The following is a 15,487-nucleotide window of genomic DNA, read 5'->3' as shown; positions in this document are numbered from 1 at the left end:
TCCTATCTAAATCAAAATTAGGTATTGATGAATTCTTAGCTTACACCACAACATTACGTGCATTGTGCTGTACAGGGATTAATACTTTCGAGAAACACATTCCTGCTAGAGGAAATAAAGAGAAGTACAAATTCCTCCGAAAATGCAAAAACTTAATGACACCACTTTCCTCAGTGTGTACAAGTCCGGGTCTACTGACGCTGGCAACATATCACTACCAGACTGGAAACTACACGAAAACACTCAAGATGTGTAAAGTCATGTTATCATCATTCAAAATATATTCCCAGTCTTTATCGAATTACAAGGAAAAAGACATTTATGAAAATCTCTATTGTGGGCGTGGATACACCTTGCTACACAAATGCCAGGAGGTAATTGTATCAAATGTCCAATTTCCAGCAAGTGCTTTACAATTCTGTCCATCCCAGTTACACCCAAAGTTGACAAACATCCCTCCACTTCCTTATGCTGTGTTCCTGACATTCCTATGTTATCACGAACTTGGCGACACTAGAAGACGTGACGCATCATTGATTCATCTTCGAGCCGTGAAATATGATGCGGAACAAGGAGTTGGTCACGACTGGATAGTACACAATCTCTTGGGGATTTGTTATGAAATGGTTGGGGACACACGCAGGGCTTTTAGGGAATATAGGGACTCTCTGGCAGGCCAGACACCTTTCCAATACCTAAACCCTGCCAAGGAGAGGATAGAAAGGTTGCAACATTCACAATGAAGACAAATATAGAACTTATGTAAATCCTGGAAAGTACTGGAAAATACTGTCAAGCAAGTAAACCAGGATCAGTCGTAACTATGTTACATGGCGGTAGCCTTAACAGACATTTGATAATTTTATATAAGCTTACTATGTCATATGTAGTACTGTTGATAATACATCAACTTAACTTCACTAGTTATAATTTACATCATTTTTGTTCTTGCAGGAATTTTATGTTACATTTTTTTTTACAAATCTAATATGGGAAATTGCATAATATGTCTTATTATGCTATATAACAAACAAAAATAAGGATCAGAACAAACATTTTGTGAAATATAAAGACGTTTATGTAGTTTGTGAAGGTTTGGAGTCACAGTGTTAGAATATCGAACAAGGTCGATTATGTAGATTTGTTTCTTCTTGTTGCTATGGTCACGATAAGGGCCTCTGTATTACTAAAGCATAACATTTTATGAGTTAATACGCATGTGGAAATTGTACTCTGCAAAAAGACACACTAATATACTAGCACTAATACAGCATTACATACTATTATTCTAAAGGAGATCTACGATATATGAACTATTTGTCAAAAAATGTTTTTTAATCCAAACAAGCCTTTTCGGCCTGGCTTCAACTTTTGAAACCGTTTTGATTCGACATAGTGACAAGTTTACCACACACAGCATTTGAGCCAAGAGTGCCCAATAGAAGGAAGTTCTGTTTAAATTTTTATTTTTGTTTATTTCGGACTGTTTATGATCATTTGTGAAATATCACAGGGAATATACAATTATCTTCAAGACTTTTCCCTATTCACTGGTAGTTAGTTTCATATTTACACTAACAAGGAATTGTAATATGTATCGTCCGTCCCTTCCCGTTCTTGTTCAGCTGGCCGGCACAACACAATAAAGTCATTTGTGTATGCCCTTCCTTTGGTTCATACAAAAGAGTGCATTATTTATGGAAATATGTCTTAATTGCCTTTAAGCATTCATTAGAACCAACTAAAACGTTGTTTGATGCCAATAACCTCCAAAACCATTACACGTTAACGTTTTCCAATCAAAAACTCTTCTGGTCTTTCCGACAAAGTGATCGGTGACTGATGATGATGTTACATCAAATTCAAATTATGACTGAAATTCGCGAATGGTTTCCGATTGATATTGGAAGCTTAACAAAACTGGTAACCATAGAATCACGCCTTTGTTCTTGCAAAAACGGCTACTCCGCTTAAAGACTTTCTGAAATTTTTCGAACCGAATAAAATGACAATAAGCGATAATATAACAACGTCTGGGATGATATGAACGTAAAAGTAAGGATTAAAACGCATCTTCGAACAACGCAACTGTGTTTCAAACTATCATAAATATGTAAAATATGCATTTCAAACCTTAATGGTTGCCAGTTTTACCGAAGACCGTTCCTGACTTGTACATTGACCTTTTGCTACATATACATTGACCTTTTGGTATAAATTTAATTTCTGTAAAAAGTCTTATAGGCGGATGTCATGATGTTTTGGACTGATGATCGGGAGGAGTTATTCATTTTAGGGATATGAATATTGATCATTGGAATAACTTTGCATAACGTACATGATCGATGTTGAGGATTGCACGGAAGTCTTTACCTTTGTATGGGTAAATATACCATTTCTCATGGTTTTTTTCATTACGTAATGATATTAGAGAAAGCATACTTTTTTTTCAAATAAAATGTTTATTCTACATATTTTTCCATGTTTTTTTCTTTAAATAGATGAAATATAAATTACTGGGAATCTTTCACTGTCGACAAACATTCGCCTTTTTCGCCTTTCATATTTAGGGCGAATTTAGTATTAGAGCAATAATAAGATAAACTCTCAATACACATTTACATTTAATGTGAATAAAAGATGTTAAGGCAGGACGATCATCGTTGATGGGCGACATTTTGACTGTGCAAAAGATACTCCGTATATAGTATGTAATAAGAGCGTAGCAAAGCTCTTTAATGTTAACACATGCATACGTAAACAGAGTTGCTTCCCCTTTCTACACCTTGCCTTTAAGTGTTTTCGTCCGGAAGTAGACGTCCAGTGGGGAAACCGGAAGTGTATCCTTGATGCAAAAACAATTGTGTTTCAACCCATACATGAACATCTTCATATAGTGAAAACAATACCCATGTTTTGTTACTTGTTTCTAAACCTAACCAGTGAGGTAAGTGGACATTATCAGTGTAAAAGATTTAGGTGATCAGTGTAATATGTAATGTGATCTTGTATTGTGTCGAGGTGGTCAGTAGAGGTAGATGTCAGTGGGGTCAGTGGTGGTCAGTAGGGGTCAGTAGAGGTAGTCAGTATAGACAGTGGAGTCAACGTGGTCGATGTAGGTAGTTACAGTGGTCAAAAAGGTAGATATCAGTGTAGAAATTGGAAGAAGGTCAATAAAAGTAGGTGTCAGTGCGGTCAAAAGACGTGATGAGTGTTGTCAGTAGAAGCAGTCAGTGTGGTCAATAGAGGTGGTTAGTATACTTAGTGTAGGTGGTCAGTATAGTCAGTGAAATTGCTCAGTAGAGGAAGATGTTAGTGAGGTCCGTTGAGTTGGCCCGGACAGTCATTGGATAAAGACAGTAGATGAAGATATCGGTGTGGTAAATGAAGGTGGTCCGTATAGACAGTGGATGGGGTCAGTTAGGTCAGTGTAGGTGGTAATTCATGTCATTTGAGGTGGTCAGTGGATTAGGTCAGTAGATGTATATGTCATTGTGGTCAGTGAAGGTGGTCAGTGGAGGTTGTCAGCAGAGAAAGATGTCAAAGAGGTCAGTAAAGGTGGTCAGTGTGGTCAGTGGAGGTGGTCCATATAGACAGTGGATGGGGTCAGTGAAGTCAGTGTAGGTGGTAATTCAGGTATTTTGAGGTGGTCAGTTGATGAGTTCAGTAGATGCAGATGTAATTGTGGTCGGTGAAGGTGGTCAGTTTATTCGGTTGAGGTGGTCAGTGTAGTAAGTGGAGGTTGTCAGTAGAGAAAGAGGTCAAAGAGGTCAATGGAGGTGGTCAGTGTTGTTGGTGGAGGTGGTATAGGTTGTCAGTAGAGAAAGATGTCAAAGAGGTCAGTGGATGTGGTCAGTGTGGTCGGTGGAGGTGGTCAGTGTTGTCGGTGGAGGTGGTATGAGTGGTCAGTTGATGCGATCAGTGTGGTCAGAGGAGGTGATCAAAAGAGATAGATGTCAATAAGGTCAGCATAGAGAGCCAGTGATGTCAGTAGATGTGGTCAGTGAGGTCAATGGGGGTGGTCAGTGTGGTTAGTGGAAGTAATCACTAGAGGTTAATGTCAGTGTCGTCAATGTAGGTAGTTAGTGTGGTCAGATAACACTTTTTGTCGATGATTGTGGTCAGTAAAGGTAGATGTTAGAAAGGGTAGTGGAGGTTGTCAGTGTGGTCAGTTGGGGTGGTCAGTATAAACAGTGAATGTGGTCAATGAAGTTAGTGTAGGTGGTGATTGTGTTCATTTGAGGTGATCAGTGTAGGTGGTCAGTGTGTTCAGAGGAGGTGGTTAGTGTAGTTAGTGGAGGTAATCCGTAAAGGTAGTCAGTAGCGACATATGTCAGTGTAAACACTAGAGGTGGTCAGAAGAGGTAGGGGTCAGTAGAGGTGTTAAGTATATGTCAATTCGGCCTGTGGAGGTGGTCAGTATAGGTAGATGTCAGTGTGGTCACTGGAGGTGGTCAGTTGTATGGTAATTAGAGGAAGATATGAGAGAGCCGTTGGAAGTTGTCAGTAGAGATGGCCAGAGAGGTTAGTGGAGGTAGTCATTGGAGGTTGTCAGTGTAGTGGTAGATATCTAGGAGCTCATTGGAGGTGGTCAGTAGTGTCAGTGTAGTTGATCAGTGTAGTTCGATTAGGCGGTCAGTTTAATCAGTGTAGATGGTCAGTAAAGATCGATGTCAGTGAGGTCAGTAGAGGTGGTCAATGTGGTCAGTGTAGGTGAACAGTATAATTAGTGTAAGTGGTCAGTGTGATCAGTTGAGATGGTCAGTCTAGTATGATGAGGTGGTCATTGTAATCGGTGTATGAGCTCATTTTGGTCAGTGTAGGTGGTCTGTGAAGATAATTGAGGCGGTCAGGCTACCCCCGTACAGTTAGGTAAGTCGATAAGTATAGCCCATGCTCCAATACTACCAAATCTTTTAAGAAAGTACCCGGATAAACATAGGCTGTAAATATTTGAGTCCTTCCAAATAGCTGCATTATTTTCAGAGTTACTTTTAACCATGTTTGACCAAATGTACTAGTTGAACCACTATGAGAATAATAGGCATCGCCAAACACCAAACACCAAACTTTAACATACAGGAATTGTAAAGCACCACCATTTCACATGTTATACGTTTTGCCGTGAAGAACAAACTTTTGAACACACGAAATATAACAACGTATGGTATATAAGTATTGACTTTTGTAAAAAAGAAAATAAATTCAACAATCATATATTAACAAATAACATATATTAGTAAACAATCATACATTGGTCACAGCTGAATCAGTACTGGTGGGTAATCTCCGTGCAGCAATGAAAACTATTTTACTGATCATTTATTGATAAAAACCTTTGTTTAACAACATCCGATAAATCATAACTCAACAAACAAAAGCATTCAATAAGCAATTTTCAACTATTCAATACTAATAATTACCTGACATGATTGCCCATGTTAACGTGTTCATTTTGGTGGGAAAATGTTTTTGAGTGCTGAGGCAATACGCTGTTAACAAAGAACATTGAGGTTTTAAACAATGTTATCGTCAATAACTTCCGTCTCAGACTACTACAGAGAATATACCTTCAAACATAACCCATCACATTAAACATTTCCTTATTTTCCGGAACAAATGATGTCGTTCTTTGAAATATTTCGTTTTTATCATTAGTGACTTTTTACATATACACACATAGAAAGAGAAATATTGAGACAGCACATAGGGTACAAAACACGTGTGTAAAAATATAAATAATGGCTGTTGCATATTGTGATGGTATATTGTACATGAAATGAAATAAACAAACACATGCTGAATATCATTCAATGCACATACTATGTGACGGTAGTAGTCATTTATATTTGACCTCAAAATAAGGTTATGCTTTTTTCACGTGTACAGCAGCCGAAGAGAAAATAGTACAGGTAAACAGTTGTCGTTGTTTACACGAACCTGTCACCCATCATGGCTGAGTTAACATCCTTCCGCGTAATCGTTAAAACTATTTGCTTGAAACAATCAATCGATAAAAAAGTCCTTTTATGAAATTTGTATGTAGTAACACTGTCCATAATACGCACACTTTACTCATGATGTAATTTAAAATAAACTGGTAATCTTTTAGATCTAAAATACGTTTAGTTAAGGGGTTTCACGTGCCTTCCACTTAATTTGTACAATAGTTTAACTAATAAGGAATTGAAACGGTTTGGCTCCTGACATCACCGATGAGTCCTTGAAGGACTACAGTTGAGTGGTACAGTGTAATTGATTGTTGGCATGTTGTATATATTACCAGGTTTTAATGGTGCGCTCACATGTTTGTGTCTTCCGTTCATCTTTTAAGTATTATTCATTAATAAGTAGTAATCCTTAATTGGTCTATAAATAATGCTTACCATGTGAATGTGTTCACTTTTAAATATGTATTCGCCCACTGTTATTTTTAGCCTTGTACATATACTTTCTCTTTAATGAGTATTGGGATATTATTTTCGCCGTAATGATAACTTCGCCCGCATTAAGGAGGACAAAACGGCAAAATTTCCAATCCGTGAATATTTCCCCACATATCCATTTGCTGATGGTTTTATTTTCAGTCATATGCTGCGAAACAAAAAAACCACTGGGGTGCTAAACAATGTAAAATATGATTTTAAAAGCTTCCTCCTCTGATTTATACCGGCAACATAACTATAAAGGGAAACAAGAAACACAAACGTTTTCGAAAATACGCTGATATGATTATTTAAACAATATTTAATACTATGACACTACGATTTCTATCCTAACTGTGAATTTATTTTAGATCTTTAAAAACCTTCAATTAGATTCTTCAATTTGAAAACATGTTTTACTTTTTACCCAAACAATGTACTTATTAAACGTGTCGCAACGTTTCAAGACCGACTGGTCCTTTGTCAAGCTAATACTGAGTGAGAGATTTGTGTTATTTACAACGATGAGACGAAACATGTTACATGTTACATGTTACTTGATTGTAAGTCAGGTATTACGAAACAAAGAGCACTGGAGATGTATACAATGTGTAATATGTGCTTTAAAACTTCCGCCTCCGCCTTATAGTGTGTGTGTGTTTGTAAATACGTTGATATCATTCCTTCATTTAATATGGCTATCAGGTATTGAGATTGTTTATTCAATCTGTGACGTTTACTTTAACTGTTTATATTGTGTTGTATATACTGGCACTGTCTACACCTTTGATTTAAATAAGGAATTTTAACATGGACTGAAACTAAAGGGATCCCGGATCACACTCTGTGGCAGACTGCATACTGATTACAAGTTACCGGTGGTAGTAGTTTAAATGTATAATCGGAAATCATAGCCATTTTCCGTAAATTAATATTTTCTTGTTTAAGTAAAGTGCCGAAGATTCTGGATTGTCCGAAGGAATAAAGAGTAATTCTTGTTTTTCCACAAATGCATACTTTTCCTTTTTGGGTGGTTTTATTCTGATATAATAGGGTATGAACAAACATAACAATAAAATGACAATATATTTAACCTTTATTAGTTAATAGGTAAACCTTATAAAACATATTTTAAGGCGCGTTGTTTTTGTTTATGTTATCCAATACAGCACAATATTCGATTTCGACAATTGGAAATAAAGGTAACCGTTCACGTGAAGTAAGTTAAAAACGATCGGAATGTTGCCTTCCGCAGTTTTCGACTTTTCATAAAAAAACCAGCTGTTTGTCCAAAAAAAAAAATGTCAGTCGACACGATTAAAGACGTCTTATGTTTTGTATTACTTGTAAATAGAAAAAAGAAAACAAACCTTCCTCATGTTTCTATTGAAAAACCTAAAAATGGAAGCAATTCTTTATATTTACATTCTGTATGCTTAGAGCCATTGACGAAATTGACATTCATTTGTACATAACACAGGTGACCTTATCACTGGGTATTGATTCACTTCAAACCCCTCATGACGTATATAGAAAAATAATCTTTCCTCATTTTATCATTAAAAACGTTCAGACGGAAATATTTTGTTTATATAAGATTCCGTTTTCCAACACATCAAGGAATATTTCCGTGCCTCTGTTTTACAATGTGTTTCAGTAGATAGTTCCTGCTTCCTGCAAATTTAATTAAAAAGTTCCTTAAATTACGACAACTTGTGACATTTAAACCAACCTGTAGTAAACAATATCAACCGGACATACACAGTCTGATAAACGGAAACTACTTCTGTAACCTTCTACGATATCTACATCTGTTGTTTATTCGAGTACCCACCTACATCTTACATTATCTTTCGACGTTGATTTTTATTACCCTGTAACACCAGTATGTGTACACAGATGCATGTATTTGGCGTGAACGTTCCCTATGAATCCAACATTGATAGCGTATACTAAAACAGAAAATACAATGTATTGTTTTTAAATTTTACCTTCTTGCGCCTAATTCTCTTGCCATTTTGAAATATGGTTGCAAATTCTTAGGGTATCATACTTCTGCGGTGTGGCAAACTAGCCCTGTAGTTGGAGACATATGTAGAAATACAAATATGTATTAGTAAGGTACATGCTTCAGGATGGACCTTCATTTTGACGGCGTATACGCTAGTATGACCGCAGTTGGCAGCGTACATATTATAAAGTGCGCGTAAGAAAGTCCTAATATTTACATCCAAATAAAAGTTTAAATGCTACAATACACAGAAAAACAGTCGAAAGTTGTTACGATGGTAACTACGGTAGCCGTGATTGCCAGGATAATATAGTTCTAGTGGTTCTACATCGATATATGATTTAGAATATCCACAGTAAATAACACTATTTTTCTCCCTTTCATAGCTTTAATATTTTAAATTAAGAAATGTGAGGAGCCCCATTGAACATTTTTATTCATTGACATTTCGTCATGTACACGTATTGATACACTGCTCTTGGAGTGACACGGTCTAACGTTTCAGAACGAAGCCGCCATTGTTTAACCATGGAATAAGACGATTGCCAGTATGCCTTTGCCGTATAATTAGACAAGGAATTTGCCACAATACTTAGAACAAGTAAAATTCTGAGAATATCCTCATTAATAGAGAGGACAGTTAAAAAATGCACTACCTGGATTATACATGGTGTATGACTAAACTTCCGTGTATTTGTTTTGTTCGTTTAAATCAAACATTACTTGAAACCTGAAACTGCTGTATAAACAAGGAAGAAAGGATCATAACTATATCTACAGTGGGTACTAGAGCCTTGGTGAGCGTAGATGATGTCACTGTCACGAAGCATATTAGGATAGTAAGTGGGTGTTTCTGTATTTTATATTATCTATATTTCGTTCCGCTATTCGCGGGTAAGTTATAATAGAAAGTTGGACTGACCACGTAAGTAATGTTCACACACAGTCATTAGCGATTGTTGCGTTAAGACGTGTGTCATTTTGAGAAGGCCGAAAACCAGATAGAGTCATCGTGACCACCTATGCAACAGAGTAAGTGCTTATTCTGATTATCCTACTATTCTATGTATACTGTTATATCTATATTTTCATATTTCGTCGTCTGCTATTTGATCATTTAGAGTTTGCATGTATTGTATAAGTCGGTAAGGTACGGATGCGCCTCACTCATGCGTATCATGTTTACGCGTATGTTTGTTCACCGCTAAGGCGGGTGTACGAATGTTACACAGTAAGATACCATAAGTAGTAATGTGTATGTGTTAATTAAGTTATATAAAGCTGATTGGTATGATATATTATGCTGGTACTACTTATAGTATTTCATGTGGTCATGTTTTGTAATATTAAGTCATCAATCAGTTATTATATACCTTGTCAATGTTATGAAGGCATGCATCATGGTACTTTGTTCAATATGCCTATGGAACATAGATAATTTACAATATATGTATGTACGTATGTTTTAGTCATGCACACATAGCCATTACTATATATATAGTTTTATAGCATAATGGTTTATTTTCTATGTATAATGTTATACTAGATATCATTATATAGTTTGGGCATTTTAGATAAAGTGTGCTAGATTTGAATGGTGTATACTTATTAGTATTCGTGTACATGTGTACTTTACAGATGTCTGGTTCCAACTCGGAGAGATATGGCCTAAGGTGGATTTTTGATAAGACAACCAACTAAACAAATACATGTAAATATTCATCAGTATGAACATATGTATGTACATAGTGTATTTTTGCTTTTTCCTATACGCAATCCTTCGAAAATTCGTGTCCAAAATAAGCTTGAACCTTATTTGAAGTATCATTTATATAATTTATGTTTATTTTAACAATTTCTGTTTATCATGTATTCAATTGTGCTACTACATCATCCTGTTTGATGTCAAAAGGGCACTTAATTGCTGTCTGATACAACGTGTACGTACCAGTGAGTCACGTGATTGCCAGGAGAGACATGATTAACGAACCCTTGGTAACTCATATCAATTTAACTTTGTTTTGTTGTTACATGTTTACCATAAGGTCTGAAATGCTTAAGCAGTTCTCTGCCTTTACTTTATTTTCAATTTCGAAATATGTAGCAACGCTGTCATATTTGATTGGTATGTTTAATTTCAAGAAAACAAATACTATCTTAAATGAAAGGAATGGACATTTTAAATAAGCATCGATGAAAAATGCCGTGTGAGGTTTTAAGAACACATTCTATCTAGAACTTCTTTTCGGGCGCATAGTCAAGCAATTGTTGCGGTAGTGAACGGGCTATGTTTCATTATCCTCTCATACGTAAATCACCTCATAGAACGGATATAGAAGGTAATACAACATAAATTAAAAATATAATGTGTTCGCCGTCCCCACGCGTCATCAACATAAAACAAACATTAAAGTATTCTAGTTAATGATGCTTCTTTCATTTCGTTATATGCTGCTATTAGACAACGATTATTGTAATATACGTCTCGTGATATTCCGTAGAGTTAGTAAGTCTAGGTTTCCAGAAACATACCATTCTAATCGTCACCATGTCTGCGGAACCTGAACTATTGTTACCACTTTATTCGTGTTTAGTATTGATATTATTTTGTATTAATACAATAAGTTAAACATAGTGAAACGACCAACGATGTTAACAAACACAAAATTATCTCTAAATATCATTGCGGGCAATCCTCATACTTGTAAGCATCATGACGTCAGTGGAATGTATAAATAGCAACAATGTTTCTTTTGTAAATCCGAATTCAATAATGCGTAATGATATTTGGCGAAACACTAACCCACTTGCATGGTAAGCATAGTCGTTCTTGATAATGAGTTTTTTTAGTAAGATATGAACTGTATATATCATCACATAGCAAAACAATATGCCCATACTGTATTTACAGGATCTGTGACTTATTACCGCGATGGCTGATCAGGATGAGCAGTACGAAATGTCTTGGATTCTACATCATATCCTTGACAGATTTATAGGGAGCCCAGAGATAGTGGAAACGAGGAGGTGGCGGACGCTTCAGAATGAACTAATACTAAATGGTAGGACACAAGGACTTGGATTGCCAAGTAGAACGTTTTACACGGGAAGTCAGTCCGAGGGATTTAATATGGAAAGCTCAGACATAGATACAATGGCGATTGACAATAACGTGATAGTTTTGTGTCCCCTCAAGGATTCCAGTATTCCACAGGACAGCAAAGATAAAACAGTTTTCATGATGAGAGATGCTGACAGCCGACCTGGTTACGTGAACCTTGAACTAGTTAATCTGGTACCGACATGCAATAAGGAGATCGACCAATCAATCGTTGGAGATAGAAATGCACATTTCTTATCAAGTGAAATGTTTAGACGGAATTATGCTGATGAATTTAGTAATATGACAAATTCAATTCTGGAAACACATGGCCCAGCTGTTACTCTGACGTCTGTACAAAACAAATTATATTGTGATAATGATCTTGTATTTGCGTTCCATTGTGCTAGATGGCCACATGAAGGTTACGAGTGGGTAAGTCGGCCTCGTCAGCATAGTTGGCCAGATAAAGCTTTGAGAGATGAGATAGTACAGGGCGGTTGTCATCTGGTCCCTGTAGGAGACAGAACATCTGCTGACACATTCCTACAATGGCGGATTTCATTTGCAACTGCAGAAAGAAAGCTCATTCATTCTCTTACTCATACACAATTTCTAATATATGGACTTCTCAAGTACTTCCTCAAGCAAATATCAGACAGGTTAAAGCAGATATTTGGGGATGAAGATATCCTATCATCCTATATCATGAAAACAGTAATATTTTATGCTGTGGAATCCACACCTGGATCGTTTTGGCAAGAAAAAAACACTTTTTTCTGTTTTATGCTTTGCTTCAAGATTTTGATTGCCTGGGTGAATGCAGGCTATTGTCCAAATTTCTTTATCAGCAACAACAATATGTTCTGTGGTAAAGTTCAGGGTGAAAACCAACAAAAACTCTTTCACATGCTAATTGAGCTGTATGATACGAAATGGGAATGTCTGTCAGTTGGAACAGTCATACAACAACCTTTAGGGATCGTATTGCAAAATGTGAGGAATGGAGCGTGGGAATTGGTACTACGTCCATCAATAGAATCAGAAGTAACATGTGACATGGAGATATTCTTTGCAGCTTTTATATCAGATATTTCATCTGACTTCTTTTCCCGGTCATTATCACTCCTATCTAAAGCACAACTAGGCTCTGATGAATTCTTAGCTTACACCACCACATTACGTGCAATGTGCTGTATAGGGATGGATACTTTCGAGAAACACATTCCTGCTAAAGGAAATAAGGAGAAGTATAAATTCCTCCGAAAATGCAAAAACTTGATGACACCACTTTCCTCAGTATGCACGGGTCTACTAACGCTGGCAACATATCACTACCAGGTTGGAAACTACACGAAAACACTCGAGATGTGTACAATCATGTTATCAGCATTCACAATAGATCCCTCTTTCTCTTTGAATTATAAGGAAAAAAACATTTATGAAAATCTCTATTGTGGGCGTGGATACACCTTGCTACACAAATGTCAGCAGGTATGTGTATCAAATGTCGAATTTCCTTGGACTGTTTCACAATTGTGTCCATCCCAGTTACACCCAGAGTTAAACATCATTAATTTTGATGATGTACTTACTATCCCTGCACTACCATATGCTGTGTTCCTAACATTCTTATGTAATCACGAGCTTATCGATACCAGAAGACGTGACGCAGCATTGATTCACCTTCGAGCCGTGAAATATGATGAGAAACAAGGAGTTGGTCACTACTGGATAGTACACAATCTCTTGGGGATATGTTATGAAATGGTTGGGGACACACGCAGGGCTCTCAGAGAATATAGGGACTCTCTGGACGTTCGGCGATTTGACCAATATAACAACCCTGCCAGAAGAAGGATAGAACGGTTGCAAAATGACCAATGAAGACATGGGAATCTTCTTATAAAACTTGGACTCTACTAGAACAGCCTCTATGTTAATATAAGAGGGTCAGGGGTTATTAGGTTACATGACATCTCTCTGAGCATATATTAGGTTCACCGCACCGTGCCATGTCGTCCACTATTGTGTCATCATTGATGCAAAAGGTCAAACTAATTAAATTTCCATGTCTAAAATCTTTCAAAACATTCGTATAATCACCAAAACAGGAGGGTGTGCCTACACAACTCTTTTTAACATAACATGTTGACAACGTTCGGCTTCAACAGATGATGTTTCCTTTAAGTAGTATATATTCAATCAGCCAATCCCGTGGATTGATAGTCAACCAACCACAGTCAGGCTAAAATGTCTAGTATAGCTGCCAAAGTCAATGACACGTTTACGGCAATAAAACATGTTTAAACGTAAGTTATTTGTTTTAATTAAGAATGGGTTTATAGATTGGATGTGTAAATTATTGTCGTTGTCGTTGGTACGACGAGAACTATAAATCAATTCTTCCACAAATACAGGCTTGCGTTTTTTTCTTATTTATCGTCTTCCATCTAAGTTGACAAACAACATTTTCTCCAATCCTTCACATGTGTGTCTCCTGTTTTACCGGGAATGATCAGCGTGTTACTCCATAGCATGTGTTTAAATGTGACGTCATAAAATGTGTCACCGGTAATTGTAGCGTCATCAAAAGTGAATGACGATATTCATACCCCACAAAAAAAAACCGCACAAAATCCCCCTGAGTGGTCCTGGATCAAAACCTCAATGCCGTTCGATACAGAGACCAGATCCTCCAACCACATGTCCTTCCACTTCTCAGACGTCATAACCTAATTTGCAAGCAAGACAATGATCGACCGCATGTTGCCAGAGTCTGCCGTGATTTTCTGATGGCAAAGAACGTTCAGCCTCTGGAATGACCCCCATATAGCCCCGACATGACTCCCAATAAGCATCTGTGGGATGAGCTGAACAGGCGTATTAGGAAACGTCAAAAAAAAACTAACCGCGCCCAGTTGATCGCAGCATTAACACAAGAATGGAACAACATTCCATTAAAGCGAATAAATGTTCTCATGAATTCAATGCATAGGAGAATCCGTGCAGGGATTCGTGCAAAAGGTGCCCACACCAGGAACTGAAGTGTCATTTTGTTTTTCGCGGGTATCCCACTTTGAGTAACTACTGATGACACGAGTTACGTCACACAGACTTTTCCTCTACAGTATTGTAAAGTGTAGACTTGTCCCGTCATATTGATATAACATTTTGTACAAATTTCCCAAAATGTCATAGGGTATAGATTGCATAATTTCATTGTGCGTTTCTTTTTTTGTTCAGTATATATTTATATTGCGCTTCCATATACACAGTAGGTGTGACCAATTAGTATTGAGCAAAATAAAGTATGCCATGTTGTTTTAAATGAACTAGCACGTTGACCTTAATCCTTTGGTGACCTTTTTTGCATACATTTTCCTTACTATAGCATGTATTTACAAGGTAAAGTCATGATGTTCGATATTAATGTCATTTGGACTTAATATTTGCAGATTTCTTTTTATTACGTCTTCTTTTATCTTTTTTATAGCCAAAGGCTGCATTTCGTTATATTTAACATTTTGTTTCGTTTGTTATTTGAAACATTTCCACTACATATTTTGTATTTTCTTGTTTTGAATATTTTCTTGTTTACGTAAAGTGCCGAAGATTCTGTATTGTCCGAAGGAATAAAGAGTAATTCTTGTTTTTCCACAAATGCATACTTTTCCTTTTTGGGTGGTTTTATTCTGATATAATAGGGTATGAACAAACATAACAATAAAATGACTATATATTTCACCTTTATTAGTTAATAGGTAAACCTTATAAAACATATTTTAAGGCGCGTTGTTGTTGTTTATTTTATCCAATATGGCACAATGTTCGATTTCGACAATTGGAAATATAGGTAACCGGTCACGTGAAGTAAGTTAAGAACTATCGAAAAGTGCTTAAATGTTGTCTCCCGCAGTTTTCGACTTTTCATAAATAACAGCTGTTTGT

At 36.6% G+C, this 15,487-nt stretch overlaps 1 protein-coding gene across 3 annotated transcripts; it reads left to right on the top strand.

Moving 5' to 3' along the window:
* The first annotated feature begins 9,225 nt into the window (after positions 1–9,225).
* LOC110461283 lies at positions 9,226–14,384 on the top strand. 3 transcript variants are annotated; one of them, XM_021514702.1, is made up of 3 exons: positions 9,226–9,275; positions 10,075–10,147; positions 11,348–14,384. In XM_021514702.1, the coding sequence occupies exon 3, from the start codon at positions 11,369–11,371 to the stop codon at positions 13,421–13,423; it is 2,055 nt and encodes a 684-aa protein (XP_021370377.1). In that variant the 5' UTR covers positions 9,226–9,275; positions 10,075–10,147; positions 11,348–11,368; the 3' UTR covers positions 13,424–14,384. The 3 variants fall into 3 exon arrangements, with proteins under 3 accessions (XP_021370377.1, XP_021370378.1, XP_021370376.1); XM_021514701.1 differs by having other exon boundaries at positions 9,249–9,468; XM_021514703.1 differs by lacking the exon at positions 10,075–10,147 and having other exon boundaries at positions 9,248–9,275.
* Positions 14,385–15,487: the final 1,103 nt, after the last annotated feature.

The sequence above is a fragment of the Mizuhopecten yessoensis genome, unplaced genomic scaffold (genome assembly GCF_002113885.1).
Source record: "Mizuhopecten yessoensis strain PY_sf001 unplaced genomic scaffold, ASM211388v2 scaffold10595, whole genome shotgun sequence".
Taxonomy (NCBI): domain Eukaryota; kingdom Metazoa; phylum Mollusca; class Bivalvia; order Pectinida; family Pectinidae; genus Mizuhopecten; species Mizuhopecten yessoensis.
This window is presented reverse-complemented; position numbering and strand designations above follow the sequence as displayed.

What these genes read in the sequence shown, in the direction of transcription:
- LOC110461283 (XM_021514702.1), top strand. Translation starts at nt 11,369, where the DNA reads ATGGCTGATCAGGATGAGCAGTACGAAATGTCTTGGATTCTACATCAT.